The sequence below is a fragment of the Mirounga angustirostris genome, unplaced genomic scaffold (genome assembly GCF_029215605.1).
Source record: "Mirounga angustirostris isolate CCGP_5_RB_7025 unplaced genomic scaffold, mMirAng1.0.hap1 SCAF_10, whole genome shotgun sequence".
In the NCBI taxonomy this organism is placed as follows: Eukaryota; Metazoa; Chordata; class Mammalia; order Carnivora; family Phocidae; genus Mirounga; species Mirounga angustirostris.
In genome coordinates this window covers 15,808,359-15,833,744 of record NW_026991718.1, presented here as the reverse complement: position 1 = coordinate 15,833,744, position 25,386 = coordinate 15,808,359, and the positions used below count along the sequence as shown (strand labels likewise).

The 25,386-nt window shown below is 56.0% G+C and overlaps 2 protein-coding genes across 5 annotated transcripts in view; one reads left to right on the top strand and one right to left on the bottom strand.

The window, feature by feature from the left end:
• Positions 1-854: 854 nt before the first annotated feature.
• On the bottom strand, positions 855-11,920 carry GDF7 (growth differentiation factor 7). 2 transcript variants are annotated; one of them, XM_064571910.1, is made up of 3 exons: positions 11,046-11,918; positions 7,305-8,262; positions 855-4,022 (listed from the first exon to the last, which is right to left on the bottom strand). In XM_064571910.1, the coding sequence occupies exons 1-3, from the start codon at positions 11,848-11,850 to the stop codon at positions 3,965-3,967; spliced, it is 1,821 nt and encodes a 606-aa protein (XP_064427980.1). In that variant the 5' UTR covers positions 11,851-11,918; the 3' UTR covers positions 855-3,964. The 2 variants fall into 2 exon arrangements, with proteins under 2 accessions (XP_064427980.1, XP_045739671.2); XM_045883715.3 differs by having other exon boundaries at positions 855-8,262; positions 11,046-11,920.
• A 13,309-nt stretch (positions 11,921-25,229) lies between these two features.
• The window catches only part of HS1BP3 (HCLS1 binding protein 3), a 37,928-nt gene continuing 37,771 nt past the window's right edge, over positions 25,230-25,386 (top strand). For all 3 annotated transcript variants that reach the window (XM_045884167.3, XM_045884163.3, XM_054509610.2), the window contains exon 1: positions 25,230-25,385. In XM_045884167.3, coding sequence (XP_045740123.1) covers positions 25,354-25,385 — 32 coding nt within the window. In that variant the 5' untranslated portion in view covers positions 25,230-25,353. The remainder of the gene's footprint in view (position 25,386) is intronic.

Here is a 25,386-nt window from a genome sequence, read left to right as displayed (position 1 = left end):
CCCCTGGCCGCGCCCATGTCCCAGAGGAGGTAATTCTGGTACCAAGCCATTCCCGTCACCTTCCCCATACAGCTGCTCTGTCGCTAATCCTCTCCCAGAAGTACAGGAGGAACAGATGAAATAGCTTTCTCCTTCCTGTGTTGCAGGAAAAAGCTGTGAGTGGCTGGTCCTCTCCCGCCCGGTCTGGGAGAGGTCCTGAAGGATGCGAGGTGGTGCCACAGAGCGCAGGTCGCTGGACTCGTCTGAAGAGTCCTGAGCAAGAGCGGCCGCGTTGCTGAAGCAGCTGCAGTTGCTGTTGGTTTCCCTAAAATATGTAACAGGCCCTGCAGAGGAAGCTGCCGCAGTTAGGCATTGCTGTGGCTGTGTGGGTCGCAGAGGCCTCCCTGTGCAGCCTCAGAGTGGGGGTGCTCAGGCTTTGCAGCCTGCTGTGTATGGAGCAAAACTTTTCCACTCGGACTGTGTTTGCAGGACAACGCTCACTCGCGACACATGGTGGTGCTAGTTTTCTAAAGCGAAAATGCTTTCTGCTGCATGTTGGCCCCTTCACCCCCGCACCCGAGCTTGGATACCTTCCCGTGCAGTGGCTTCCTGCAATACGGGCTGTGCCGTGTCCTAGGGAGCCACACCAGTCACGAAGACCCGAAGCACGTGACAGCCGAAGCTGTTTCAAGGGGGAGCGGTGGACATAAAGACCGACAGGCCCAGAGCTACCACGGAGCCCCGTTTCCATGCAGGTGTCCTACCGCCTAAGTGGCCGGCTTCTGTTCTCAGTGCGCAGCAGTGGGAGCAGACGACCAGAGAAAGGCTGAATAACAAGGCAAAACACAGTTCTCTGAAGGCCAGCCAGGAGCAGGTTTATCAATAAAATATTTAATCAACTTATCTGTACAAAATATTAAAATGGTTAATGTGAAGAGCATACAAGAGCACGTTTAACAAATATATACTGCTATATAACTGTCAAGAAAAATAGAGATTGCTGTTTTACAGTTCATTTACATTCCAATATGTACAATCTATTTAAACTTGAGAATACATATACACAGTGGGTTTGTACCTGGCCTTGAGCTCCCTGCCAGCCGGCCTGGGCGTGGGCAGCACTCACAACATCAGCGGCTGCTGCCCCAGCCACCCCGCGGAGCAGAGGGGAGATGGCCCGGTCTCCAGCCCCCAAGCCTCGGAGCTCTGCTCCGGCCAGACCAGAGCTGGAAGACTGCCGACAAGGGGATTTCAGCTTGCATTCAGTGAGTTTACAATTCTCACCACCTGCCCCATCTTACTGCCGAGCTGAGCTGAGAAATAGTGGGTATCACTGCGAAAGGAAAGGGACTTCAGGCCCCCAGAATAATACATTCTGTCTTCAGCTGCTGGAATGTGCGTATTGAGCTGTGATGGCATAGCTGTCACTTTGAGTTTTGCCCATTTCCTTAGAACCACAGCATTGGCGGCAGAGTCAAGGGACTGGCTAAGAGGCAGGCGCCCGTCTTGCCGGACGACGCTGCCCACGCAGAGCCTGCACAAAGAGGGGCATGCCGTAAGCTGGTGCCCGTGTTCTGCGGCAACCTCCTTGCTGAGCAGGGAGCCCGATGCGGGACTCGATCTAGGGACTCCAGGATCATGACCTGAGCCGAAGGCAGTCACTCAACCAACTGAGCCACCCAGGCGCCCTTGATAGGTATTTTTTTTAAAAAAAAGCTTCCCAAACTTTTCTGAATCCCCTATTCTCTGATGAACGGCAAGTTGCAGTCAGTATGCTAATCCTTCTAAAAAAAAAGATGTATTAACTTTTCATTTGGGGCGAAATACTTCAGCTGAAAGACCTAAAGTGACTCAGTTATGATTCTTTGTCACAGAAAACACAGAAGCTCTTTGCACTACTGTCAAAGTGGACTACAAAACAAACCACCCCGAACAACAACCACAACAACAAAACAGCCGTTACTGTAAGGAAGCTTATGTTGGATCTGTGACTTACCCGAGGTGGAGAAAGCCAGAGAAGCTCCACCTTCCAGAGTCTCTGTTCCTGGCTTGGAACCCTCGAGGATTTCCCAGCCAGAAAATACATTCTTGCTTTCTCCCTGAACATGTATCATCATTTTCTAAACAGAATGCTGAATGGCTGGCTTTCCTCGGACTCTGACAGGCCCTGACCCGGAAATGTAAACTGCAAAGAAAAATAAGCCCTGTCTTGCAGGTGCACCCCATCCTCGAACCAGCCTGCTCATCTCAAGCCATGCTGCTGCTGTCCCGAGCTCCCGGGCAAACCTGGGACGCGTGTGTCATCTTCGGCCCTCGGCAGCCTTCGGTCACTCGGAGACAAGCACGCAGACCGGGAAAGGCTTCCCCTGCACGTCGTCAGACTTGCTTCTCAGACTCCCTGGGCTGACAAGTCCAGGCTAGGGCTGCCCACGCGTGAGGTCTGCGAGAGGCCAGGCTCGCCGGGAAGCCGTGCGCGGACAGAAGACGGCCGCACGCCGTGTGCAGGTGCACCGGGCCACCACGCCCCCTCCCATCCTGCAGCCCGGGGACCGGCTTCAGGGACTGGTTAGCCTCTGTGCCTCAGATGGGTTTGTGTTTGCCTCCAATTCAGCAGGACTCCCACGAATAAGCCTCCCAGGGCATCTGCTTTCTGTCAACCACAAGCACACCTCAGGACCAGAAGGTTCAGACGAGGTTCTAGATTCTGGCCGCCAAGCGGCCGAGCAGGGTGTAGGCTCAGCACAGGCATCCGGCCCGGCTCTAGCTGCAGGAGCTGGGTGTGGTCGCTGCCACCGCAGGCCCGATGGAGCAGTGCGGAGGCGACTGTGCAAAGAAGGACAGCCACCGGCCCACCTCCTGCCTGGCCAAATCTCCAGCTGCCCCGGGGCCACGCTCCTGTTCCCCGACGGCTCAAAAGATGGTGGAATAGAGACGCAGAAACCAAGCAGCCAGCCACATCCCGGCAGGTCTGTGCTACCCAGCGGCAAGGTGCCTGGGACTCGCTCGACCATCAGAAGCTTGTCCTTGTTTTTCTCAACGACTTGTTTCAGCTTCCTATCACCGACTTAGAGCAAGGAGAAAGTTTCTGCACCACAGCTCTTACCTGGTGGGCCTGTCTGGAATGCAGAGCTTCCAACCTGGCGGAAGGAAGTGCTCCCTAGACCAGCGTGCAAAGCGGTCCTGCCAACAGACCCCCTGACTACAGAAACACCTCTTTGCAGAAGTCTCCGTACATACACACACACACACACATACACACACACGTACACACACTCAAGTGGGGCGGTTCCCTCCTGGGTACGTAGAAGGCCCCAGACACACCAGTGCAGCTCAGACACACCTCAGAGGGACCCAGTTCTCTCCCATCTCACTCCCAACATCTTCCAACTTGTCAGCTGCCTCTCTTCCCTTCCCAATCCAGACCCCTGAGGGGACAATGCAGGTCCTTCCCTGCCAGTGACAGATGGCTGCCTTCCAGACCCTCAATCCTCCCAGCCCACTGGGCACCTGCCTGAAGCCTCCTGGCCCAGGCCCACTGAGAGGGCCCTGCTTTCTGAGCCCGGGGAGGCTTCTGCATCCCCACCGACGCACTCTCAGGAGATCAGCGAGGCCCCCATGATGTTTGTGACCCAGAAACAGCTATCGTGCTGGCTCTTCTTCTCACCCCGTTTTCTGGAGACCAGATTCAAGCAAGGCAAGAGTCTGCCTTTTTCTGTGCACAAGCTCCTCTTGGAAAGAATTCAATTTTTTCCCTGCTTTAAGAAGAAAATCAGTCTACAGTCCTGGGTTATTTTCTGCTATGAGTTTCAATAAAATTACAAACAGGGTAAATGACTTGGGGAATTTGGGTTACACTCTGATTACATCCACAGGGTGGTCCGTACTCCCTTCAGCACTGACAGCAAGGTCCCCGCTCCTGCTGACACTTCCGGGAGACTGTCCTGGGAGCAGTCACCGCACCGGGTTTGCCAAATTTGACTCGACATCACACAGTCCACGCTCTTCTTTTCCCCATGCCACTGCGGTAGTAAGATGGCGGCACACTAGGATGAAGGGGAGTCCGTGCGTAAGGAATGGACAGAGCTCAAGCTGAGACAACAGAGCCCGACACCCCCTCGGGAGGACATGACCCTGCTGCTTGGAAAGCCAGAATTCAACCAGGCAAGCGTTTGGGCATCGTGTCTCCCTTAATACAGAAGCCTGGCTTCCAGCAGCACTGACCAGCCTGTCTTCGTGTTTAGCAAACCCAGCACCAACCCCCTTGGGCCTCAGCTGGCCCGCCCTGTGCTCTCCAAGCAGGGATGCCCACCCTATTCTCTAGCAGGAAGGAGTGGTTCACATGGTCTCAACCGAAAGTGCACAAGTCTCCCCCAACAAAATGGAAAATTCGCTGGACTTGAGGAAGACTATTGTGGTGGCCCCAGACCCAGGGGGCCCTGAGTTGGGAAAGGGACGCTGCCTTCGCTCACAGTGCTGACACGCTTTAACCCTGCTTGCCAGCAGCTCTCCCGAGGGTGGGGACTGGGGCTTCCAGCTGAGTGACTTGGCCCCACACCCCCCCTGCCTAGAAGACAGTCAGTACAGGGCACTCCCAGCTGCGCCGGCAGGATCCTTCTCCAAATCCTGGCAAAGCGGCTCGAACCACATCACAGCAGCAAAAACACGTCTGCCTCCACGTGCAGTGGCCCTTCTGCTGTCACTTTTACAAAGTGTGACACATCTTCTCCGTTCACCTACTTTTAACTCTGAGATGCCAGAGGCCCAAGCAGAGTTGTGGCAGGCACAGGTCGTCCCTGGGGGCGACAGGCAGCTCCAGAGCAATTCCCGGAGGCATTGCTTCTAGTCAGTAAACAAGGACACCCTGAGGACATCTGAGATGATCCGAGGAACTGTCACTGCCCATGGACAACCCCCACCCTGGATGCAGCCGGGACCTCCAGATGCAGGAAGATGCCTACTTCCTACACCACTTACAACACAACTTGGTAGAAGGAGGTCATCAGGAAAAAAAAAAAAAAACCCACAGAGAAAATGGACATTTTTTTTCCTGCCACAAAAAGCTCAGGCTAAATCAAAACAGGTCTTCTCAAAACTTTGTTTTTCCGAGTCACTAAAAAAGAACCAAAATGTTTCCTTTTGTCCAAGATATTAAATAACCTAGAATTTCTTCAAAGTATAGCTAGTTTTTTCATTAACTCCCTTTCTAAAACTTCAAATACTACAACCTTTAATATTTTAGTGTCATTTTTTTATTCTTCGCTATGACAGAGCAATCACCATGCAATTATTAAAAACAGTTTAGAAAAGCGAAGGTTCTCTGGCAAAATCCATAAATGTAAGGGGACCACAGGTCACTGAAATTGGGGGGAGATGTACCGTAGCTGCCACCTCGGGAATTTTGTGTGTTTTAACCTAAAGAGACTTGCATTTTTTCATTATTTATGGCTACTCAGATAGCCACAGCATATAAATTCACATTGTAAATGTATTTTCTTTTCCTTCAGGGGAATTTTACGGGATAGAACGGACTCAGGTGGAGCCCTTAAGTAAAGTAGCTGTATCTAAATTCTTAGTATTCCTCCCTCTTGAATGTTTAATCACTGAGAATTAAAATTTGTATAACTCATCTGGACCTTAGCATCCAAGACAAGAAGATGGAATGGATGCCTTTCTCAGGGACCCCAAAGGTGAAAGCCCAACACAGCCTTAAAGAGGAGTACTCAGGAGGGCTGCAGGGGTTTTCAAAGAAGCCCTCGGAGCCCCAGACAGGTGGAATCCAAATTGTTTCTCATCCCTCTCTCAGCCACTTACACAAGGCCACAAAGGACTCTGGGGCAGAAATGAACCAAATAAAACAATGTAGGCTGGCATGTTCTAGCTTCCCTAGATAAGGACCAGCAGTCCTACCATCAACAAGACAAAAACAGGACTGGGGGAAGAGGCTTCCACCTCTGCCCTCCCCCCTGCACCAAGGCTCCGCCCTTCTGAAGGGGCCACAACAGCCAAGCTGCAAATGCCCCTCTACATTGGGGCGGGGGCCGGGGGGGGGGGCTTCCTCCTGCTCTGAACCACTGGGTTGTGGGGAGCTGAAATCTCACAAAAGCACTTTTGTGTTGCTTCACTTCCCGTTACTATCACACTGCCAAAACTTACAGCAACAACACAGTGAAAGCGTGTAAAAGCCAACACAGACTTGATAGCTAAGCGCAAGCACATGTTGGCCCATTCTGAGCACACCATTTGGAGAGGGTTGCGCCTACCTGGCAGACAAGCCTGAGTCTTCTGCAGAAGCCCGCTCGCCCGCCCCGAGACGCCTCCCCACCTCTTTCAAAGCCCTAGGAGCCTCTTTCCCAGCTCCTTAGCAAAACCTCCTGGCAGGTCTCTAGGAAAAGGCACAGCTGCCCGCCTTCCCCCATTCCCAGCCACTGCACTAAGCCTCCTCCTCAGCACCCCCCAAGGCACCGCCACCACGTTGAACTGCCCAGCCTAGGAGCTTCAGAACCTGACGCGTGCCATCCCCCCCAAGTTCATATCAGTTCAGACTGGCAGTTTATAATCTCTCCTCCATTTCACTCCCCCCCCCAAAGAAAAACATTTTTTCCCACATTCTAGATCATCCCCAATTGGAACTGACTTTTTTAAAAGGGTAGTGCTGACCTTTGCAAAGATCTGGGTAGCTCCACCATGAATTCTTTAGGACAAATGTTCCCTTTCAAAATTGAAGGGGCACGTTAGATTTTTTTAAATTAAAGAATAAACATGCCTTTTTGCAGCGGTTCCTTCCCAGAGTAAATGCAACACAAACCTTGGGAAAGGGCATGACAGCCGTTCTGTCCATTCCAGGTGCAACACCAGGCACTCAGCCACCCAGCCGGGCGTTCCCCCACACTCAGCCACAGACAAAAACGGGTGAGATAAAACTCCAGTACCCCCATTAATTCATCCATTCTGGAACCCCCAATTCCCTAACCCATTTCTACCCCATTTAGTGCCTGTTATTGTAACGTTAACACAAACAGCCTCCTCTCTCCAAAAGGGGGCGGTGGGTGCGATGGTGCGTTTGCAGAGTGAGTACGCATTCGGTAGCGTCAGGTCGTCTCTTGCCAGGGCTTTGGGTGCTGCCCAAGGTAAATGTGTGCATGAGTGAACGAGTGTGTGCGTGTGAGTGCTGGTGTGAGTGTGAACGTGCGCTCGCCCTCCACCGTGCGGGCCCGGGGCCAGTGTCCGATGCGCACCCACGCTCGGCGGCAGACCCCGGCCGCAGCTGCCCTTCAGCAGGGGGTCCTGGGTGGCGCGGCCGCCCCCTCCCCGGGCCCGCAGGCTACCTGCAGCCGCACGCCTCCACCACCATGTCCTCGTACTGCTTGTAGACCACGTTGTTGGCCGCGTCGATGTAGAGGATGCTGATGGGGCTGAGGCGCGCCGGCACGCAGCAGGAGGCCGGCGCCGCGTCGGGCGCCATGGAGTTGAGCAGCGTCTGAATGATGGCGTGGTTGGTGGGCTCAAGGTGCGAGCGCAGCGGGAAGTCGCAAACGCCCTCGCAGTGGTACGCCTCGTAGTCCAGCGGCGCGATGATCCAGTCGTCCCAGCCCAGCTCCTTGAAGTCCACGTGCAGCGGCCTGCGGCTACAGCGGCTCCGGCCCCTTCGCCCGTGGCCCCGGCCCGCGCCCCCGCCGCTGCCCTGCGCCGCTCGCGCCCCGGCCAGCGCCGTCCGCCGCCGCCTGCGACCGCCGATGACCGCCGTCGGCGACCCCGTGCCGGGTCCCGGGTCGGGCGGCGGCTCCGCCGCCAGCGCGGCCCCGAGCGCGCGGGCCTGGGCGCGGATCTCCCGGAAGAGGCTCCCCTTCCTCTGCGTGCGGGAGGAAACGACGAGCAGAGCGCGCTCTTCCGCCGCCGCGCGGCCCCTGCCCGGTGAGCCGAAGCCCAGCAGCCGCAGTGCCAGCGGGCCCCGCGAGGGACCGGCCACTGAGCGCAGCAAGAGGCAGAACGCACGGGTGGCGCGCGGCTCCTGGCGGTGGCGCCGCACGGCGTCTGCCACGTCGAACGCCTCCCAGCGCGCTCCGGCCAGGGGCTGGGCGGCCCGCGAGTGCAGCAAGCGGGGCGCTCGGGCGGCGCCGGGGCACGTAGACAGCAGGAGCAGCGGCGGGGGAGTCGCGCCGCCAGGGCCCAGCTCCGGGGACTCGCGGCGCAGCACGCGCAGCTCGGCTCCCACCACCTCGTCGGTGTCGGGAAGGCTGGACACGTCGAACAGGAAGCTTTGGCCGGTCTCGCCGGGCGATTCGTCTGCAGGAGTCGGGCAGAGACAGAGAAAGAGCGCCGTGAGAGCGGAGAGCGGAGCCCGCACTCCCTCCCGGCCGCGGGGCCTCCAAACTGCAAAGAGCCCCACTGCCCGGGATGCGGGAGCGAGCCCGCGGCAGGCGGCGCCCGCCCGCGGGTCCCGGCCCGGCCAGAAAGCTGCCAGCCTGGCCCAGAGTAAAGGGAGCCTTCGCCCTGACTATTGATTATCGGGACCGGGGCTTCGGTTCATCGAGCCAAAGTTCTGCCACCGCGACAGCCCACGGGCATTCACTGACCGCCGAGCCCCGGGGCCAGGACCACACCCCTACACCCGATGACACTACAGTTCTGCTGCCTGACCCAGAGCCACGGGTTTGCGGGGCCTAGATCGGAAGCCAGACTTTCGGGCGGGTGGCGGGGCGAAGGCCGGGTGGGCGCCTCAGAAGTCCTGAGCCTCTTCCAGGGTCCGGAGGCCAGGGCGAGGTCCCGCGCTGGGCCGGGACTGCTCATTATTGCCCTGCTGAGGCCACGAAGTCCCGGCTGTGCGAAAACGGAAAATTCGTGTCCCCTGAAAACTTTGCTCCTTGCGCTACCTCTCTTCCCCAGCTCAGCCTGGACATTCCTGCTGGCCACCATCTCCCGTGCAGTCTGGGCCTTGCGTGCGAGTCGTCCAGAGGGGAACGCGTCAGCGGGGCTGCAGACCCTCTGGCGCATCCAGCCTCCCGGCTATGCTGAAGGGGAACTAAGGCCCAGATAGGGAGGGGCCCCGGCTCGGCCCAAGGTCTCCTAGCGGTGAGCGCTGCTGCTGGCGATAGGAGACCCCTGGTTTAGCCTCTCCCTGCTTTCCGCGACCTCCGCTGGAGGAGGGAAGGCGGCAGAGGAGGGCAAGGAAGCTTCTCTGAAGGGTTGGGGGCAGCCCCGGACTGCCTGCCTTGCCGCACTGAGGTCAGCGGCTCAAGGACGTCTCGCCTCCAGGACCCACCGATCCTTTGGCATATTCTTTCCCTCCGTTATGCCTGCTCTCTCAGAGTTTGGGGGTTTTATTTCTGGTCGTGGGCACTTTTTTTCTATTGGGGCTCAGGAAAAAAAAGTTGAAATTCCACCGAGCAGCAGATAAGGAGCTCCCTTTGAAGAGGGTCATATGGTTTCGTTTTGCCCCAAACTCGGAGAGACTGTGCAGACTGCCCCACCACTGGAGATTTGCTCACCCACCACTGCCGCCGCCGGCCCTCACCTCCTGAGGTCCAAAGTCTGGGCTCTGCCGGTGGCTTCTGGGGGCCTCAGGTAGCCCTGCTCCAAGTTGAACCACAGAGTGGAGAGAGAGGGAGGCCCAAAGTGCTCCGCAAGTGCGGCCTCCTCCCTGCCACTGCTTTCCCCCAGGGCTCCCTGGAGCACTTTTCCTGAGCTTCCCCTGCAGCATCTCTCCGCTCCAGGGTGCAGCCCCCGCAGGCCCTCCTTCCAGAAGGAGGAAGGAAAGGTGCCCTCAGAGCCTTGCCAGCCAAGCAGAGCTCCACAGGAAAGGTTTAGCTCAGGTTGAAGCTATCAGTAGGCCTGACTCTACCTAAGAAAGAGCAGCTGGTGCCTCTGCAGCTCAGAGTCCTGCACACCCATCTGTCCTCTATCCCGTGCGCCCACACAGCAGCCTCAGGGCTGGGGCCTTCCCTGGCCCTGTACACCAGGACTCAGGCTTGGTAGGAGTACCCCAGCATCCAGTCCCGGGGGCCTTCAGAGAATGCTTGGGACTTCCCACTGCACCGTAGGACCATCTGGGCCCAGGCTGTCCCAGCACCCAAAACAAAGCAGTCTGTGTGTAGGCATCGTGTGTGTCGGAGGAGGTGGGTGATTTGGTTACTGCACCACCTCTACCTCTTTCCCAGGCTAGGGTGTGGGGTGTGCGGCCAGCAGATTCTCCCAGGCTCGGCCTGTCTGCTGCTTCCCTTCCAGCCCTACTCCCCTTTCTTTCCCTCCTGCCTTCCATGCTGGGTCTCTGACTGGATAGAATTAAGGCCAACATTACTTGCATTTCTGCCTGAAATTAGTTAAATTTTCCCTATCTGTCTGCTTTAATGACTTCAATAGAGATTAATAAAATCCAGATGACACACAGCAACCACCACAGTCATACCCACGTCCTACCTTTGAAGGACCCAGGGCAGAGTAAGGTGGGGTGCCTGCTCCCAGCGAGGCCTGCATTCGGGCAGGGGCTCACTGCCCATCCTCTCCTCCTCTGGAGCCTGGAGTTCTCCACCTCTGGCTGTCCTGGGGGGGCCCAGGCACCCGTAGCCCCACGGCTCCACCCTGACACAGAATGCCCAGAGGGGACCTCCGTGTACCTGGTGATGCCACCAGCCTCTCTTGGGGCCATTTACTTCAGCCTGCCTCTTTCCCTCATTCCCCTGAGTTCCCCCCAATTTATGCGGCCCCCAGGAGACTAGAAGCTGCAGAGTTTGCTGCAATGCAACAGCCTGGGCCACCACCACCATCACTGCGCCGTCCCTCTCGGCCCGGGCCCCTTCTTGCTTCCGATCCTGCCGCTCCTCGAGGGGACCCGCCGGCCGGCAGGGCCAGGGCAATCCGGCGGAGGGACGGGCTCAGCCCCGAGAGCTGCCGCGTCTCTCGCCACAGTCCAGAGGGTTCGGGTGCGTGGGCCTCGGCGGAGTTTCCACCACCTGAGGCTGGGGCGTGGGGGGGGCCGCGCCCCGAAGGGTCTGGAGCTGGGGCTCGGGCTCTGGCGGTGGCCTCAGCCTAGGAGCGGACAGGACGGACGGGCGCAGAAGAGGCGTGAGTACCTTGGTTCGCCTGGTCTGCGAAGCCGGTGATTGTGTCCGCGCGGCCGTGGCGGCCAGAGCCCGAGGTGGAGGCGGCGGCTGCCCCGGCGGGAGCCCTCCCGGCCAGGTTCCGGTAAAGCGACATCATGAACTGGTGCGGCACCACCGACCCGTTCCTGAAGCCGGAGCCGGCGGCCCGGCGCGCGGCGCGGGCTCCGGGAGCCGCGGCGGTCGGGGCAGCGGAGACGCCCGCAGCCGGGGCGAGGGTCCGCCCGCCGCCGCCGCCGCCGCCGCCCCCCGGACTCCCGACCGGCCCTGCCCCCGCCGCTCGCAGCACGGCGGCCGCTTCGAGCCCGTCGCGGGGCCGGCAGGCGCTCAGCAGCCAGAGGCACAGCGCGGCGGCCGCGCTCAGGTCCATGGGCTCCGTGGGCCAGGCGGGCGGGCGGCGCGGGCTCCGTGGCTCCGGGAAGTCCCCCGGCGCCTTTTGAACATAGTGTTTAATAATGGGGGAAGTGTGCGCAGCAAGTCGCGGCCCCCCCTCCTCGCCCACCCCACCCCCGCCCAACGCCCGGAGCAGCGCCCCCTGCTGAACACTGGCGTGGCAGCACCGCGCCCCCCACTCCGGCCTAACGCGGAGTCCGGGACAGGAGCCTCCTCCCGGCGCCGTAGCGCTTCGCCCCCACTCTCGCCTAGCGAGTGTTAACCCGCCGGAGGCTCCCGCCGCAAACCGGAGCCCCGCCTCCCTGCCCCACGGCGCTGCGATCCCCCGCCGCCCACGCCGCGCCCCAGCCAAACGCGCCCTCCGGAGTTCGAGGCTCCGAGGCATCGCGCGCACCAGCCCAGCCTCGTCCCCACTCCCCTGCGGAGGAGCAGCACCCGCCCCCTGCCCGCTCCGGTTCTGCGAGTGCCCGAGACGCCAGAGGTGGGGCCGCGCGGAAGGGCTCGGCCCCGCCGGTCACTGCCGGGCCCTCGGGGCCTGGACGCACCGAGAGGCCACCAGGGCGTCCGGAGGCCACCGGGGCGCGCAGGGTTGCCACAAAGGCGCGTTTTTCATCAGCGGTTCGAAGGCTGCCACAGCCTCCAAAGACCGGAGCGCGGGTGGGGACCCGGAGGGAGGAGAGGGCTAGCGGCTGGAAGGGCAGGCCGGAAAGACAGATGGACGTGGATCGACAGTCGGAAAGTAAAGGTTTGGGCGCAGAACGTGCGCTTAAGCTGGAGCCAACATCTCAAAGGAGCGCGGGAGTCGGGGAGGCAGCCCCGGGGTGATGGGGAGACTCCTGCGCGGGAGCGGCGCCCCGAGTTCATTTGTACGTACGTCGAAAGTGATAACCTTCCGCTCTCCTTCAAGGGGGGCCGGTCAACGGAAGCGGGCTACCTGGTATGTTGGGGCGCGGCCAGAAGCCGGGAGGGCGGGCAGCTGAGAGCCCCAGGGTGGTGCCTCCGTACCTCTCTGGCCGCGGTGATGGGTGATGGGTGGAGGGGACGCCCAGCGGCCACGGCGGCGGCACCCCAGAGCGCACTGGGTCAGGGTAGGGAGGTGGTTGACCGGTATTGATCTGTTCAGCTCCACGGCAGCCCGACATAGCCCAGTGCGGGAACATCCAGCGGGTGGACGAGGTCCTGGTAGGCAGACAGAGGGCCTGAGCCAGACAGACCCTCGAAGCAGCGCAGATGCGTTCTTTATCCTTTAAAATTTCATTTACTACTGAACTTGAAATCTAGACGGTCACTTTGAGTGGGTGACCAGCGTCAACACGATACCATAGGACCCAAAGCTGAGGGAGTCCCGAGTGTCTCCCGGTTGTGCCACACTGGCCCTCGGAAGAGGCTCGGCCCAGGGAGCTCCCGGGCGGATTCCAGCCCAGGCTCGGTGTTCCTCTGCACCAGACGCTTGGTCCGGAGCGAACTCCTCAGTCATCGCCATGTGGGCCACCTCAGAGACGCCATGGCCCTCTTCTGGGCACTTTGGTCCACCCATTACCACCGGGGCCGTGTGGGGGCAGGAGAGATCTGGCCAGGGGCCACTCCTCCTGCACCCCAGGCCCATCCGGTGGGCAGAGGAGAAAGAGCTGAGATTAGTGTGGGAAGGTGTGGTTGGGAAGGGCAGTGGGAGGCTGCCACGACAAGGGCTGCATTAACCCAGCCTGCTTTGGGGACTGAGGATGGAGTGCCAGGGACAAGGCTTTGGCCCCAGGTCTCCCTCTCTGGGTAGTGCTGCTACAAAGGGCCCTGCAGAAACCTCCAGAGCGTGTCCCTAGAGACCCCACCCAGGGGTCTCCAGCATTGCCGGTGCTGGGGCCCTGCTGTCTTTCTCAGCTCCTTCGCCCTACAGCCACAGGGGAACAGTCTCAACTGATATGATTTGCACAAACACCCTGGAACCCTGGGCTGAGGTCAGTAGTGCAAGTTCTAGTCCTGGCTTTGACCTCGTAATAGCAAGGAGAGAATGGAAAGGTGCTGGCACAGACGTGGCATAGAGTGTGCCAAATAAACGTGTGTGGATTATGTGTGATTCCCCTGCCCTGCAGCAGTCCTTGGGCTTAGGAATTAGTACTGGCTTGGAACCCTGCGTTGCTGCTGCCCCAGTGGGAGCAGGGCCACTTAGCTTCTTTGAGACCAAATTCCCTCATCTGTGCAATGGGAGGATTCTCGCCTCGGGGAGTTGGTGTGTGGCCAGGCTAACAGGCTGGCACGGAGGAGGCTCAGTAGCCTTGCCCCTGACCCGCCCTGCACCCGGTCTGTTCTGGGGCCCAAGGGTGATGATGGCCCCAGAGAGAAACAGCTCGTAGGCACTGGAAAGGCTCTGGAAAAGACTGCCTGCCTGCTGTCTGTGCTTGAGCCAGGACTTAACCACTCTCACCTGTGTTTCTTGTCTGTAAAGTGAGGTCATCATTCATTCCTTCGTCATTTATCCATCCCCCAATTCAGTCTTTCTTTCCAGTAAATACTCACTGCCAGTAGCCTTCTCTGTGTTGCTGGTCCAGCGATGCACAGGTCGGATGCATGGGAAACCAGGGCTGGGGGGCTTTCCGATCAGCAGCAGAGGACACCCTAGAGCTGAGCCCAGAGAAGAGGGGGGCACAGGGCCGCCTGGGCCCCGTCTGGCTCCCTGTCCTTCCCCTGAAATGGTGACAGTAACCCTTTGTTCTCTGAATGCTGGGCTCCATGCTATCTGCTCAGCCTGCCCCGTGTCACTTCATTGCCACCGCTGCTGTCTCCCGTGAGGTAGGGATGGTTATTCCCATTTCGTAGACAAAGACGGTAGAGCTACAGAGAAAGTCAGCACCTTGCGCAGGGTCACCTGCTAAGTGGCAGAGCCTGGATTCACCAGCTGTTTTTGCCCAACCCTTGGCTGCCCACGGGGGAGGCAGGCATGGGAAAGGCTTGGCCTGTAATATCCTCCCCAACCCGGTGAACAGGCAGAAGGCCCTGCCTTTCCTCTCTAGCTCTCTGGAAAATTCTTGGCAGAGAATAAACTCTGTTCCGGTGCAGGTGAAGACCATGAGTGTCACCCTGGGGACTCCTTCGTGCCGCTGCTGCCGGCTAGGAGCTCACAACATCTGCCTTGGAACACATCCTGTCCTCCCGGCTTCTGGGCCACAGAGCTCAGAGCAGGGCGGGCTCGCGGGAGCGTGTGTTCCAACTGCTAAGTTTCCATGATGTGACCTGATAGCCTAGCGGGTCAGGCCCACACACATGGGGCCTGACCTGATCCCTGTCTCTGGATGTCTTGGGGCCCAGGACTAAGTATCTGTCTGCAGTGAAGACGGTGCCCTCCCACAGGAGAGAGAAATGTGAGACCAGCAGTTTCTAGTCCTCCATCCCTGACTCTCCATCCCTGTGAAGCTGAGCAGGTGGCCCTTGGTGGGCGCACAATGCCAGGCTGGACCAGGCATGCTTGGGCCTCCTCTTGGGGGATGGGGGAGCCTTTGGGGCGGTGGGCCGGGCAGGAGGGAGCTTGCACTCCCAGCCTGAAGACCCAGAAGTCATGTTCTTCATGATGCTTTCGAAGGGGGTTTCCTCTGTCCTCTGTGTTGCCCCAGAAGTCACTGGGAAGCTGTGAATGAGGCCCTGAGGCCGGTGCAGGAAGTTACAAGAGGGCTGCAGAAAACTTCTCACTTCCGCTCATCAGTCTGGTGACCACTCCCCGACCCCCCGAAATCCAGACTCCAGCTGTCTCCCCCTCAGAGAGAGGAGGTGAGACTGGCTGCAAGGGGGGGAAGAGGGGTAAAAGCAGCCTGGTGGTTGGGGTGGGTGTTCACTGACTGGGGTGGGCAGGAAGGATCCCCACATTCTCACCTCCGGACCCTGCTCGTGGAGAGCACTTCGCTGGTCCTGTTCCTTGCAGAAGCTGTGTGCTTTCTCAGAGCACCAGGACTCTGGTTCAGGTCACAGAATCCCAGAACCCAAAGGAACATTTTGAGTTATTTGGGCCAACGTTCCACACCATACCTGAGTGATGACAAATTGTGTACCTGTAGAGATGAGAAGCCCCCTCTCCCACGCACCTTTCTGGGAGTTCTGAGCGTGAGCGAGTTCTCCACACTGCACCTGGGATGGCCACAACAGCTCTCAAAGGGAGGTCACATGTCATCTGGAGCACCAGCCTGGCACCCTGGGTCGACGCCCTTTAGGAAGTTACATTTGACCCTTGAACAAGGCAGGGGCCAGGTGTCATCCCCCTACCCCTGCGCAGTCAAAAATCTGAATTTGGCTTCTCGCTCTCTCACAACTTAACTACGAATAGCATACCACGGACCAGGAGCCTTGCTGATAACATAAACCATCAATTTTGGTTATCACACACGTTTTGTATAGAAAAAAGCAAATGTCATTGAGAAAATCGTAAGGAAGAGAAAACACATTTACAGTACTGTCCTGTGTTTATTGAAATAAATCCAGATATAGGTGGACCCATGCAGTTCAAACCCTTGTGGCTCAAGGGTCAGCAGCTGTCCTGGATTCCGCCAGCTAGAGCCACCTAGTAGTGACCTTCAAGCACCAGGAACTGCACCAGCCCCAGATGCATAGGAGCACGGAGGTCCCTCGAAGATGGCCTGCTCCACGGCTTCTGCTGTCCACAAAGAAGCCAAGTCTCTGGGAAAGGAAGCGATCAGTGCTCTGTTCTTTGGCCTTGAACCATCTGGGATGGCGGGTCCCTTCTGTGATCCTGTGCCTTTGCTATCCATGCAGCTCAGCTGGTCTCATCCCACCTGCGCCTCAGGCACCCTGTAGATGAGGCAGATGAGGGCTCAGCCTCTGCCCTGTCCACCAGGCAAGCCAAGCATTATTCTGGAAGGGTTCTGGGTCCCTGCAGCCAAGCAGTATTTTGGAAGGTAAAATAGATGCCCCCTGACTATGACTGGTCGATGCTCCTGAGAGTCTAGAGACCAGAATCCAAATCCAGCCCCTAACCTGGGGCTGCACGTCCCTCAGCCCTTCCTGGCAAATGCACAGTGAGGTTGACAATCAAATGGCCACCGTGGGTCCAGCTGTGAGAGGTGGAGAGCCTGTGAGGGTGGGGCCCACTGCCGGGGACCCAGCCAAGAGCCTTCCTCAGTCTGGACCCACCATGGCCCCTGGCCTTTGCAACTCAAAGCTGGAGAGAGGGTTAGTGGTGAGGAGGCAGGGCCCAGGGTGAGCCTGGGGTTCTGCCCCTGAAGACAGTCTCCCTGGGAGGGTGTGAAGGGAAGATGGTGACCAAGGCCCACAGAGGGAGCCAGTTACCATTGCATCCGGGCCTTCTGGTCTCTGCAGCAGTCCTCTCCCCCAGAAAGACCTGGGCGGAGGCTGCTTGGGTGTGGGAAGATTGCGGCAGGGCTCTGGCTCAGCCCCATGTCTGATGTCCCCGGCTTCTGGCGGCGTCAGGCTCCCAGGAATTTTCCATGCTCAACCCAGGGCTGCCTCTCCCCAGGTTCCCGGGGAACGGCTCGGCATCCACACCGGGTCGACGGCAGCCTGGCCTTGGGACCACCTGCTCAACCTGCCCCCTGGGGCCTGGTGTGCTGAGTGGGGGAGGGGAGGGGACAGAGAAGAAAGGAGTGGGTGGCTTCTTTCCTGGACGTTCCACAGGGGATCTCTCAGAGCTCTTCCTTCCCCTTGGGACAAGGGGTGAAGGGCTGGTGGACACTGCCATCTGCTGGTCACTCATTATAACAGCATCACAGTGTGACCAAACTCCCCCCTCCCCTCAGATTTACAAAGACCAGGACCACCCTGCCAGTCTGGGGGAAGACTCTGGAGCCCCTGCCCCGGGACCACAGGCCTCCACTGAGGTCAGGAAAGAAACTACAGTATGGGGTCATGATAAAAAGCTGGCTTCCAAACCACCTTTGCAGTGCACTAGCTTTGTGACCTTGGTTAAGTTAATGAACCTGCAGTCCTCCATCTCCTCATCTTTAAACGGAGATAGGGATTCCTACCTGTCAGGGTGTGCCAAGGTGTAAAGGGCATAAAGTAGGTAAAGTCCTTACCACAGTGCCTGGCTCAATAAATGGTGGCTTTTATTGTTTTCTGGCCCAGTCTCAGTTTAACCAGTTGGAAGGCTAGTTAATTTAACCTGTACGTCCAGCATCCTCTGTCTGGCCACTGTCTTTGAGATGTTTCCCTTCTGTCAGCTTGTTATCTTTGAATATCAGTAGTCTGAATGTTCTGGAGATTTTCTTGGAGACCTTTGTAGACACATAAGGTTAAAAAAAACCCAAAACTCCTTTTGGAATTAAAAACAGGTACTCTTAGAATATCCAATGATTTGGGGGTGCCTGGGTGGCTCAGTTGGTTAAGCGACTGCCTTCAGCTCAGGTCAGGATCCCAGGGTCCTGAGATCGAGTCCCACATCGGGCTCCCTGCTCCGCGGGAAGCCTGCTTCTCCCTCTCCCACTCCCCCTGCTTGTGTTCCCTCTCTCGCTGTGTCTCTCTCTGTCAAATAAATAAATAAAATCTTAAAAAAAAAAAGAATATCCAATGATTTGGAATGCCTGGTCCTTTAACCTTGGTCATATAGGAGCCCAGGATTTCTGTTGTAGACACACAATGAATAGGGGACCACACTGTCTTCGTCTGGGAAGACGGGGGCTGGCATGGGTGAGGAGCAGATTTGAGGAGCCAGATGTGTCCCCCAGTCTGGGATGTGAAGCCTCCGAGGATGAGGACACTGGGACCAAAAAGTGTCATGGTTCCCACAGCAGAGTGTCTAGTGGGAGCATCCTGGGGCTGACCTGGGGACCCAGTGTCACCAGGTTGGGTGGCCTCCCTCGGGTCTTCTGGCCCCACGAGGCAAAGGCATCTGTGAGATCCGTCTGCAAGAGACAGTCTCTGAGGCTGCCCTGAAGAGGAAGAAACTGGTTACAAAACTGGGAACTTGGCCCTAGGCCATGGCCACCCCCCACGTGCTCCCTGCTTACCTAGGTAGCTGATCCACCTCTAAGTAATACCTTAATTTAGGGCAACACCCCAGCTGGGTTCTGTCCTCCCAGACTTCCTTCCTGGGTTGGATAAAGAGTTGGAAGACTCTAATTAAAATGCTTATCCTGATTGCTGGGGACACAAATCAGAGACTTCGGAAAACATTGGGTGACAGAATCAAAATCCCAAAAGCCACCAGCAAAATCATGGCAAATTAAAAGAACAGTGAGACACCATTTTTTCTTTACTTCTCAGGTTAGTAAAACCACAGAAGATAAAACCTGTTACTGGTGAGCAGTGGACAAGCGGGCATTCTGTAGATCCTTGGCAGGAACGTAAGTTCATAGGTTTTCCAAGAGCAATGTGACAGCATCGACATTTGAAAGAAGGAAATGCTTTGACTCAGCACTTTCATAGGAATTTAAGTTGTCATGGGTATACTCACACAAGTAAAGATAAATACACAAGCATTTTTAATATTGAGGAAATCGCGAAAACTGGAAATTACCAAAATGGCTTTTAATAGGGTCATAATAAAATAAATTATGATACACCCTCACATGGATTGCTCTTCCCCCATTATAAGACTGAGTTAGATTTCGGCGTGTGGCATGGAAAGATGCCTGCAATATATGATACTGAAATGCTAGGTGGCGAGAGTAGAGGAAGAGGAAGGAGCCTCCATCCACACAAAATGTTCAGGCTGCACTGATGGATGTGTGTCTTTCCACCTGTCAGTCACCATCCCACCCAAGCTCTGTACCCCAGCCCTCTTCTCTCCTCGGGGATCTCTCTTACTTCTTTCTCCTCCATCTAAAAACAGATGCACATTGTTTACATCATAAAACAATAAATCGGCCTCGGAGAGCTTCATTATTAGATATCAGTATAAAGGAATTCCCTTGTAGCACAGACTGCTAAGCTGAACTGACAGATCAAGGCAATAGAATAGGGAGTCCAGATCACAATGTTTGCAAATAATAGCGTTTGTGAGTATTTAGAATACAACATAGTGACAATTCTAGTGGAAGAAAGGACAAATTGTTCAAAAAAACTTACCAGTGAATGGTACTGGATACTTAACTAAGTATTTGGGGGGGGAATGACCCTTATCTCATGACATAAACCAAAATGAATTCCCAGTGACTCAAAGAATTGGTTGTGGAAAATATATCTGGAGAAAATTTGTGACTATTTATATAGTCTGGGGTAAGGAATACTTCTCTAAGTATAATTTCATTGTAAAAACCACCAAGAGGAGTGTCCAGGGTGGGAACTACATAAAAATCTTAAAACCTGCATGTGAAAAATGCAAAAAACAGAACTGACCTTCGGAAAATTATCCAACTCGACATCGCCAATCATGAGAGACGCTGGCATCCCGTGCCCCGACTGACCACCCGCATGGAACCCTGAGAAATCACTAGACAAATACCAGCCAAGAAGCAGCCTGCACAACTGGTGTGGATGCCCCACAGATGTCAGCATCAGGAAGACAGGAAAGCCTGGGCACCGTAGAATGAAGGAGACTAAATGCACACAAGGGCATGGCCCTTAATTCGATTCTTGCTTGAAGAGGAGGACAGGGGAGCAGTTGTGAAGAAAAGCCATTATTGGGACAAGTGGACACACTGGAATATGATCGTATGTTAGGTAAGAGTAATGCGTCCCCAGGGCGCCTGGGTGGCTCAGTTGGTTGAGCGACTGCCTTCGGCTCAGGTCATGATCCTGGAGTCCCGGGATCGAGTCCCGCATCGGGCTCCCTGCTCGGCAGGGAGTCTGCTTCTCCCTCTGACCCTCCTCCCTCTCATGCTCTCTGTCTCTCATTCTCTCTCTCTCAAATAAATAAATAAAAATCTTAAAAAAAAAAAAAAGAGTAATGCGTCCCTGTCACATTGCCCGAGTAGGACCACTGCATTGTGGTTAGGCGGGACAAGACTCCGCGCTGTGCTTCTAAGAAAGCGCACGCTCAAGTATTTAGAGTGAAGTGTCATGGCCTCTGCGAGGAACGCTTCAGTGTTTCCGGAAGAACGCAGAGAGAGAAAGGAGAAGGCAAATGGCAGCGTTAACCACCGCGCAGTTCCTCTGCTAGGGCAGCCCCACACCCCTCTCCCTTTCCGGGGCTGAAGGACTTACCCCCTCGCTGCTGCTGGGAGGATTGAGTCTCTGCTCAGTCCTCCCTGGGACTTGTGACTGAAGAGAGTGAGCTGCCTCACCAAGGTCAGACCCCTCGGGGGTGGCCCACAACCAACAGCTGGCCTCCTCCTCTCAATTCAGGAGGACCTGCCCCAGGTTGGGCCCCTGCTGTGACCTTGGCACTCAGCCCCCTGTGTCCAGCCCTGCTCCCCTGGTCATCTGCGGGTTCCATCTCGAAAACCCAGCGTGGGCCTAGACGAAGGGTGTACATGTAGGGTATGAACCAGTCCACTTCTCTGTGAGTTTGAAACTTTCTCAAAATAAAAACTTAAGGGGAAAAATAAGTTAAAGACAAACGGGATAATACGTATCAGAAAAGGTTAGGATCTTTCATATATGATGCATTCTTACAAATCAGTAAGAAAAAGACAAACAGCCCAATTTTTAACACACGCAAAGGAAATAAACAGGAGCGTTAGAAAGAAGCATTCTGAGACCATCAAACCGGTGGAAACATGTTTAACCTCACTAGGAGTCAAATACATGTCCTTCTAAAACAAGAAATATCACTTTTCCCTTAACAAATTTGAGAGGATTTAAGGAAATGAACCCAAGGCTGGCGTGGGTTTGGGGACGAGCTCTGTGCCCAGCCTCCTGGGAAAGGTCTGGTGGCCGTTATCAAAGCCACTGAAAGCTTTGTGTCCCTGTGTGTGCGCCCAAGTTCTCCAGACTTCGGCAGTCCTTTTCCTTTAGCATCCAAACAGAAAGGCTGAATTTGCCGTGCCCCAGGCAGTGGGGGGTGTCCTGGAGGAGCGTCACAGAGCAGAACAGGATCAAGGCAGCCCTGGGACGCCACCATCCCAGCAGCGTCCTTCTCCAGCTGGCTGGAGTGCTCACCTCACCTGCCTCTCCCAGAGCTCACAAGTTGCCGACAGACAACTCCTCCCAAATGTCCATTACTTTTTAATACAAAAAGATGAAGCTCTTTGTCTTCCTGCTCTTCTCCCCATCTCCTGAGACCTTCCTTTACTCAACAAAGGACACAGAGACTCACCAAAGTGTTTTTTGACACATGAGCTGAGCACTTTGCTCCCAAACGGCCTCCTGGTGTATCTGGCTCAAACAGCTAGCTAGCCTTGAAAAGACCACCCAATCATCTCCTGCCATACACCCCACCTTTCCATCATATATCCATACCTTAAGGACTGGACAAGGAAGTTATTGTATATCGGTACATGGCATCCTAAGTAAAGATTTAAAATGATGGTTTGGGAGGTAATTTAACATGGAAAAATGTTTACAGGGTGACAAATGAAAAAGCAAGTTACAAAACAGTACATCCAGTAAGATTTTGTATTGTTTAAAGATATATATACATACATATATATATATATATGTATAGAACAAAATGTCAAGAGAGAAGGAACAACAAAATGTTCATGGTTGTTATATCTGATATAGAATGAATGGTGAATTTTATGTCATTTTTGCACTATCCATATTTTCTGTATTTATTCTGCAATGAGGATGAATTAGATCTATACAACAGTTCTAGAAGATTCCCTGCTTGCCTCCTCTGCTTCAGAATCATGCTTCTGGTGAAGGATGCCTCACTCACTACCCCACCTTGTCATTTCCATCCTGAGGCCCACCTTGACTCTGGCCTCAACTTCCTAGAAGAGTATTGTTCATCACACCCCAGTCCCCGTCCTGAAATACTCTTTCCTTTGTTCATTCTGTGAGTCCACTCACTTCTCCTTTGGAATAAATGTAAACTCTTGGGCATGGCACACAAGGCCCCCCAAGGGCAGGCCCCACATGGTGTCTGCAGCCTCCTGACCTAGCCACCCCTGGGCACGCCCTCCTCCCCAGCCCCAAGGACACTGTGCTCTCTGGAGGCATGTTGGCTTTGCACTGCTAGCTAGGACACACTTTATGTCTTCTCTCCCTCCTCCTCCTCCTCCTCCTCAAGCACCCCTTGAACAGTTTCTAGTTCCGGCCTTATGTAAGTGCTTTACAGCTGTACCAACAAGAAGCCATTGCAGAAAACCCCCACTTAGAGTGGTCTAAGCACTCGTGTAAGGAGAAGTCTTGACACATCTCAAGAAAGAGTCTAGGGGCACCTGGGTGGCTCAGTCGTTAAGAGTTCCTTCGGCTCAGGTCATGATCCCAGGGTCCTGGGATCGAGCCCCGCATCGAGCTCCCTGCTCCACGGAAAGCCTGCTTCTCCCTCTCCCACCCCCCCTGCCTGTGTTCCCTCTCTCACTGTGTCTCTCTCTGTCAAATGAATAAATAAAATCTTAAAAAAAAAAGAGTCTAGGGCTTGTATGATAGTTCATGGGCCATCAGGTCCCCATCTTCAATGGATAAGTCCCAAATTCATGCCTGTGCTTCACAGCCACAAAATGGTTGCTGCCTCTCCAGCATCACATCTCCTTTCCAGGCAGAAGACAAGGAAGAAACAAAGAGTTTTCTCCTAGTAAGGTAAATCATCCTCAGGAACTTCTATATATGTGGCCAGAATTGTCACATGCGCCCTCCTAACTGCAAAGGGGGCTGGGGGTATGAGAGTTTCACCTTTCCAGCCTCTGTAGCAGTAAAAGTTGAAGAGGAAGGGTGCTGTGAATGGCTTCGGGGTCACTAATCTACAGTGCTTACCATACATTTCCTCTCATCCCAGTCATATTTAGTCTCAAGCAGTGCTGTGAATTAAAGGTTTCCATTATGTGTGTTTCACCAATAAGAAAACCCAAAGCTCAGAGACAACATTCACATTTTTCATGACCCAGGTCTGGAACCACCTCCTCCGGGAAGAGTTCCTTGTACGGCCCAACCCCAGGCGGAGTTAGTTGTTTGTCTTTCCCTGTGCATCTTGGGCCTGCATCCATGTTGACATCTCCAACTGTTCCTGAGTGATGTATGAGTCCCCCAAGGGTCTTCTGCATCCTCAAAGCCTGGCAGGGTCGCAGGCCCAGAGCTGTGGCTGGGAGCGTTTGCTGAGTAACCAGGGAGGTGGTGGTCCGGCTCCACTTGGGATGCCTAGACCCCTACAATGCTAAAGCGTCACTTTAGAGGACAGAGAAAAATCAGCAGATCCCCAGAAGACCCACCCCACCAGAAACAAGGGAGTGTTAGTGCATGATGCGGCCAGAGCTCGGATCAGACTCCCCATGGGCTGCAGACTGCACTGCCCCTGGGGCCCAGGGACTTTCCTGGGGTACGGGGAAACTGATGCCTGCAGCATTCCTCCAGGGCAGTGTGAAGGGAAATTAGAAGATCCTCTGCAATGTGGTTTGCATTATTGCAGCTTCAGCCATGGAAGGGGCTCCCTGAGTCAGGCAGGAAGCAGAAAATATCAGATTTAGATCCCACATTCCGTGCATTGTATACAATTATCCACTGGAGCCACATAGGGGCAAGCAGGACCCACAGACACAGAAAGTGGGATTGCTCTCAGGGACCGGGTTGCTCTGTTCTGGGGAGCCAGTCGTGTTCTTGGCAGGCACCAGGAGCCCCAAGTGCCCCAGCGCTGTGCACTCAGGAACCCTGCGGCCAGGGGTGAGTTTCACTTGCCTGCAAGCCATGGGTGACAGGCAAGCTACCAGTTGCAGCAACAAGGGGGAGTCCCCTCAACCCCCCACCTGTGCTCAGGGTGTAAGTGCTTCCCTAGATCCTCCTGGACTGTCTCCTTGACCAAACTTTAGGCTCCTCTGATCCCTCTTCTCCAATCAGCCTTGACCTTGACCCCACTCGCCCCCTGCAACCTGCATGGATGGCCCAGTCTAAGCAAGAATCCTGTTGAGTCAGCTAAGAGACAATTGCCTCCCACCATCCCACCACCCCACCCCACCCCAGAGGGAATCTGATCACCCTCCACATCTGCACCTTTGATGTCTAAGCTCTGGCCTGCCTTCAGCAAGAATCCTGCTAGGTCGGTTGAGCAGGAACCTCCTCCCCTTGCTGTCTCCTCCAGACCCTTGGGCATCGATCCCCACGTGCCCTTGCTCTACGGAGCTGAGCCTGATGCCCCTGCTGTGATAGTCCAGAGCCCACTGCAGTAGTCTCAGGAAGTCTTCCGAGGGGTTTTAACAAGAGTCAGAACAATTATCTCTTTAGCAGGGGAGAGGAAAGAAGCTTTGAGAAGCTTTTGTTGAGAAGGCCCTGTTGCTCTTTTACTGGAAGGCCTCTGGAGTCGTCAGGGGCGGCTTCTTGGGACAACGCCCCACCCGCGGGTCTAATTGATCTTGTTTGCTGGGCTATAGGTTACCTCATCTGACCCTCCTCTAAGCACCCCCGGGGCCATGACCACTGGCTGCCTTGTTTCCCAACACTCTCCCCAAGGCAGCGGAGCCCAGTAATTTGCCGTGTGAACCGGGACACTCTGGGCACTCTCCTAAGAGTGCTGTCGGCACCAGGACAAGCGGCGCAGCCCAGGCCTTGCGGTTACCAACAAGCTTCCTGCGCTTATCCTCGCGTGCCTCCTGGCCGCCGCGTTGGCTCAGGACCCTGGTCCGGGCACTAGGGGTGCGGGTGGGGAGACAGGGGGCGTGACCTAGCTGGACACGGGCCTCCGACAGCGCCGAGCCGGCGCAGGGCGGTCGGGGCGTGGTCACTGCTCAAAGTTGCAGAAAGGCCGGAAATTTACAGCGGCCGCTGGCCGAGCTCGGTGGCCACCAGGGGGCGGGCGGAGGCCGGAGCCGGGGCGGGCCGAGCGCGCGGGGCGGGGACGCGGCGACGCTGGCGCCCGCGGGTCCCGTGACCGTGCGCCCCGCCCGGAGCCGCCGCGGTCATGCAGTCCCCGGCGGTGTTCGTCACCTCCAGG